Source organism: Hippocampus comes, unplaced genomic scaffold, assembly GCF_001891065.2.
Source record: "Hippocampus comes isolate QL1 unplaced genomic scaffold, H_comes_QL1_v1.1 scaffold112, whole genome shotgun sequence".
Classification (NCBI taxonomy): Eukaryota; Metazoa; Chordata; class Actinopteri; order Syngnathiformes; family Syngnathidae; genus Hippocampus; species Hippocampus comes.
In genome coordinates this window covers 2,565,746-2,571,813 of record NW_017805841.1, presented here as the reverse complement: position 1 = coordinate 2,571,813, position 6,068 = coordinate 2,565,746, and the positions used below count along the sequence as shown (strand labels likewise).

The following is a 6,068-nucleotide window of genomic DNA, read 5'->3' as shown; positions in this document are numbered from 1 at the left end:
GAGAAAAAAGAAAAAAAAACCCCCCCCCCCCCCCCCTTCCCAAAAAAAAAAAAAAAAAAAAAAACATGAACTAAAAGCTGCAAGTTGGCTACCCTGAGATGCGGATCGACACTTTCACCCGCGACCATCTGTCTGCTTGCGCTTGGATCCACCCAAAAAACACCACCAAAAAAAAGACAAAAGAAAGAAGAGCAAGAAAAATGCGGGGGTCTCTTTAATTAATGCTCTGAGCGCTTTAGTGATGTGCAACAAATAGCCAGCGACAGTAGAAGAACCGGATTTCCACAATCAGGTCACCTCCAGTCAGCAGAGACGACGGGAGCTTCGCTTAAACGACAGCCAATCGGAGACGGCCATGAAAAATGCAAAAGCAGCTTGGAGGGGAGAAAAAAATAAAAAGAAAAATCTCTTTTTTTGATGGCGAGCGGATGAGGACCATCCGGAGTGACATCCGCAATGATGGACCTTGACAACACCGAGAGGCGCGTACCATTTCGGGATTCGCAACCCTCAGTCTAAGTACACCAACGTTAGGTTCACTCAAGGCTCCAAATTATCTTTGAACTTAAAAAAAAAAAAAAAAAAAGCAGGAACGGGATGTCAGTAATGAGTGGAAGAAAAACATAGCAAAATAGGTAGAACTATAAATCGGAGCGTTATCAGGGTCAGTGTGTGATCTGTGAACAAACATGATTGTACATTATAGCACAGCGTCATAATGATAAAGCAAAGGATGACGATGATGTGCCTTACATCCCCCATCACTGCAACATGGCGAGAAAGATTGTACAAGCAAAGACTTGCAGCACAAGCTTCATGTCGAAAGAATGTCAATAAGTACCAAAGAAGCAGCAGATACCGAACGTGGAAAGTACATTGCGACAACAGTACTTAGGGCTACTTCGAAACAGAATGCCACAAAACCAAAAACAGTTAAATAACAAAGCTGACTTTTTTTTTTTATTCCTTCTGCTTCATGATCTCAGGCACGTTTAAGTGAAGAGAACCATGTAAAAACAAAAACCCAATAATAAATACATCATTTTTACTGAGCAAGTCTTGTTTCAGAATAGCAGTCTATTAAGCCATCCATCCCCTTTCCTTGAAGCCGATCCGAGCCGACTTTGGGCCACGGACAACAACAGTTCCAATTCAATAGATAGCCTGCCGATAACTTTTGAAAACTATATTCAGCTATATTTGTCCTTTTTTGCTCTTGATTATCAATTACTCACTGGCTTCTGGTTGTGTCACATTTGCTTTCGAGCAAGCAATTGTACAACCACTTAGGTGTTGTGTTTATTATTTTACTTTGTTAACTGTTTTGTTAAGCGCTTTGTTACAGCTGCCTCTCACTGTTCACTGACATGGCAATCAGCGTGTGTGTGTGTGTGTGTGTGTGTGTGTGTGTGTGTGTGTATTCTGTAAATTTCTTTGAGTAAGCCACTGTTGTGAATCGGCACTATATACATAAATATGATTTGACAATGTGAAAGCAATGTGGGTCGGAATCAAGGGCTTATGTGGTTCCCAGGCCATACTTTGCCCACACCATCACGAGCTTATTTGATTCATATGAGTCAGTCTTACCTCCTTCACATTTGGCATGGGGTTAAATCCACACTGGTTGCATACAGTGCTCCTGCATTCAGTGCAGGTGCTATAGTTTGGGGGGTCCTTGGAGCCCACGTTGAGCACTATCTGACAAAGAGGACAAGATGATTGGCCTTTTTTGGGAGGGTGCCCAGGTGATTGCGGAGGGTCTGATGGAGAACGTCCTCGAGGAGGAACCCTGGCCTGCTCCGGCTGTAGTTTCTTCTCCTGGACGGCAGCAGGTTTGGTCTGCACTTTGGGTGAAACCGGCGGTGTGGTTTTGGGCTCATCCTGAACCGCCGAGGTTATCAATGTTGATGCAGAGCTGAAAATGGAAGAACCGAATCCAAACATTTTGCCAGTCACCGTTTCCTCAGGCTTTGCTGTTTTAGTATTGGCTGCTGCTGGACCGCTTCTCTCTGGGTGCGGTTTCTGAGAGTCTGTCCCGACATGCTTGGGACTTGCTTGGCCTGTGGGAGCTTCACTTTTGGCTGCTGGTATATTTTGCTTCCTGTTGGTTGAACCTGATGCAGCAGGCGATGGCATTCTAGAGGGGGATGGTGTTGGCTTTTTGATCGGGGGTCCTTCAGCTCTCTTTATCTGGCAGGTGAGACAAAGCCACTCGGATGCCTGGAGACAGATACAGATATTAGTAAAAAAATATACACGCGCACCTTAAAATCCAGCGCGCCTTGTGTATGGTCATTACGGTAATGCGTCGACCCCAAGATGGCTCCTTGCTGGAGACATGCTTACAATGTTATAACTTGCTTTTGGTTCAGTGAACTGTGTCGCTGCTTTATTAAATAAGTTTTTGTTGCAGCTCCGAAAAAAGGAGAGCGGTGGTGTTGTTTTTTCAAAACGCACATTTTATGAATGGTTTTCACAGTCTCAACAAAGACAGGTACATCTTTGTCTGTCTCTGTGACTTCTCTTCTTCCGTTCGACTCGAGAGGCGTTCATGACCACCTTGGAAAAACGTAAATTAACTATTCCTTCAATGAAACTACGAAAATTGAAAATAATGCATCAAAACTGAAAATCAAGCGAGGAAATCACAAAATAAACTCTCGAGCCCCACTACAGAATTTATTTTGTGTATATATATATATATATATATATATATATATACACACACACACAAAAATTAAGATGAAATGCTTTGCAGTAAATTCTAATTGGGCCATAGTTATCAGCCTTGGTTACTATGGCCCAGTTAGAAATTAGAAAATGTACCTCAACATTGCAAAAAGTGAGGTCATGCTGGCCATCGGGAATTTGGAGAAAATGTGTTGATTTTCCAGAACGGACGGTCTCCAGCCAAAAGACAGCTGCATGCCAGCGCCCACATAATCTCTACCCCCATCACCGTTTTACTTAGTGTAACGTCCACCGTAGGACACGCACTCCACCACGTCGATAACCACAATGTGATAGCGTCATTTTGTGATTAATCAAAATAAAACTGCAAACAATTGGGAAATGACATGCAACATTTTGTCCTATTTTTGACTTGTTATGGACCAAACAAGTAATTTCATCATAATCAACTTATGTTTTGGCGTTTACCACCAGTTTGAAATAATGTCCCGTTTTTGATGAATGGGTCATGTTTTGTTTTCTTTAAATGTTATCTGATCCATTGATTAATCAACAAAATGATCGACAGATGAATGATCGTAGTCAACTATAATCATTAGTTGCAGCCCTCGTATTATGTAACTACAACACACTCTACAGTTTGTTGTCCATCCATCCATTTTCTGATCCACTTAGCCTCACGGGGGTCGCGGGTGTGCTGGAGCCTATCCCAGCTGTTTTTGGGAAGTATATGGGGGACATCCTTAACTGGTTGCCAGGCAATTGCAGGGCACACATAGATGGACAACCGCGCTCACACTCACACCTTGGGACAATTTTGAGTGTTTGATTTAACCTGACACGGATGGGGTTTTTTCTCTCAGTAAAGCTCAGGAAAAGTTGGGAAACACTGGTCTGTTGGACAGTTAATTTTCTGCAAAGGTGTTGACTGTATTTGTACATACAATACTTACATCGGCGTCAGGAGGGCTGAAGCCACACAGGTTGCAAACTTGGGTTTTGCACTGCGTGCATGTTTTATGGTTTGGTGCTTCCTTGGTGTGCACATTGAGTTTGGTCGTGTTGCAAACGGGACAAATTGAAGACCCTCGCGTGAGTTCTGGTGTGGCGGCACCTTTTGGTCCTTGCTGCTGGGCCACCTGGAGTGCGCCTATCTTGGACGAGGCCTGCTGCGGGGCGGCTTTGCGGGGATTCTGTTGTGGGGAGGTTTTAGGTGTTCCTTGTTGTTGTGGGGATGGTTTAGGTGATCCCAAGTGTTGCTGTGATGTTTTCTGTGGTGCCGATTCTTGCCGGGACGGTTTAGGGGACATATGTTGTTGCTGAGACTGTTTAGGGGACCCCTGCGGTTGCAGGGGCGGTTTAGGTGTTCCCTGTTGTTGTGAAGACAGTTTCGGTGGCCCTGATTGTTGCTGAGATGGTTTCTGTGGAACTGATTGTTGCTGAGACAGTTTAGGAGATCCCTGTTGCTGCTGTTGCTGTACAACCTTCGCTGTTTCTCGCTGGGACTCTTGCATTTTGATCCCTGCATGAGCCTGCGGTGAACCTCCAGGCTTGGATGCACCCTGTTGCTGCAAACTTTTCTGTTGACCTTCAGGCTGTTTCAGGGGCCCCGTCTGTCCATTGCCGTGCAATTGCGGCGACCCCTGTTTTGCAGGAAGCTGGCTCTTCTGCACAGGAGCACCCTGGCAGGGTTTTGGGGGTTCTTTTTGTCGTGGCTGGCCTTTTCCTGGGTTTACATCTGGCTGCTGCTCTCCACTTTTCTGGTTTTTATCCCCATCCCCGTCATCACCAAACAGACCAAACTTGTTGACTGCAGAGGACACGGCACTAAGCGGGTTGGTCCCACTGAGAAATTTAGAGGAAAACATATTGGGATCTTCCTCGTCTTCTTCCTCTTCCGTGTAGGAACTGGAGTCTACTGCAGTGTCTGAGTCAGAGCAGGAGCCACTGTCTGTTTCCTCTCCCGGTGCTCCGGCCGAGGCCTGAGGGGGAGCTGGAATGGGCGCTGAAGAGAGGGCATCGACGGCTCCGCTGCTGCTGGTGCTGCTGCTGCTGCTGCTGCTGCTGCTGCTGCTGCTGCTGCTGCTGCTGCTGCTGCTGCTGCTGCTGCTGCTGCTGCTGCTGCTGCTGCTGCTGCTGCTGCTGCTGCTGCTGCTGCTGCTGCTGCTGCTGCTGCTGCTGCTGCTGCTGCTGCTGCTGCTGCTGACTGGACTCTCCTCTGGCTCAGCATCTACATGAGACTTCCTGGAAAGGGAGGGGGGGAGATGGAGGAGCGGGGGAGGTCACGGTTGACAGGGAACAAGATAAGATGGAGGGATAATGGAAAGGAGGCAAATTAACATCACTTCATTCTCTGTATCCGTGCGTTTGGCTGCATGTTAAGCAACTGAAAACATGAATGTTTCATCAAATGAATACATTAGATTTCTTGGGATTACTTCCAGCAAGGGTGTCAAACTGGAGGTCCATGGGCCACATTGGGACCTTCGTGTCATAATAAAAAATTGTGGCCAGCTTGTGGCTCGTAGTTCGTCGACCCCCATTTGTTGTGAGTAGACTTTACGTAGCCCTACTTGTCGCTGGCATGAAAGGAGGGTTAAGAATGTTACATAAAACGGCAATCTGGGTCATGTTATTTTTCAGTGATGACATTTTGATACCTGTAATGCAGTCTTGACTTTTTTTTTAGCTTGTTACCATTAATTCGTGTAGTTCTAATTAAGTAATTCTCAAAGGGCTTCCTCTAGTGGTACATGAAAAAAAATGCTTACATCCATGCACCTATCCATTTTAAACATGACCTACACAAAAACAAACACATTTTAACAAATGAAAATACTTGATCAATAAATGGCAAGAAATGAAGGGAGTTACAAATTCAGTTAATAATCAAAAAGGTATGTAAGTGTTTCTGAGCAGCCATGCTGAATAGCAATTTAAAAAACATTATTAGTCAGTCGAGGCAGTGATAATAATGTGGTGGCGACGACGAAGATAATCCATAAAAAGCGCGACCAAGCTATTATCATGGTCTCAGTCTGCGAAGAAGTGTGCATCAGGAGAGTAATTTAAAAAACTGAAGGCGATGAGAGTTAGCTAAGTGCAGATCCAAACAGGGGATACTCTGGGAGCACCAATGATGCTGTCGCTAATCGCAGCAAACGGCGTAAACCGGAGAGGAAGTATGACTTGGAGTTTGCAGTTAATTTTTCTTTTTCTTTTGAAATATTCTTTTTATTTTGGAAAATATTCAGTTGTATTTAGCTTTTTGAAGAAATCTTTTAAACATTAATTTAGGTAAACTTGTCATGTAACATTTATAGGCATTATATTTAAATTGGATTGCGATCTAATTTATGATATATATATATATA

At 44.6% G+C, this 6,068-nt stretch overlaps 1 protein-coding gene across 7 annotated transcripts in view; it reads right to left on the bottom strand.

The window, feature by feature from the left end:
• The window catches only part of pclob (piccolo presynaptic cytomatrix protein b), a 54,085-nt gene extending 49,336 nt beyond the window's left edge, over positions 1-4,749 (bottom strand). For all 7 annotated transcript variants that reach the window (XM_019888321.1, XM_019888324.1, XM_019888322.1 and 4 more), the window contains exons 1-2: positions 3,648-4,749; positions 1,591-2,223 (exon numbers count right to left, since the gene is read on the bottom strand). In XM_019888321.1, coding sequence (XP_019743880.1) covers positions 1,591-2,223; positions 3,648-4,562 — 1,548 coding nt within the window. In that variant the 5' untranslated portion in view covers positions 4,563-4,749. The remainder of the gene's footprint in view (positions 1-1,590; positions 2,224-3,647) is intronic.
• Between the last annotated feature and the right edge of the window lie 1,319 nt (positions 4,750-6,068).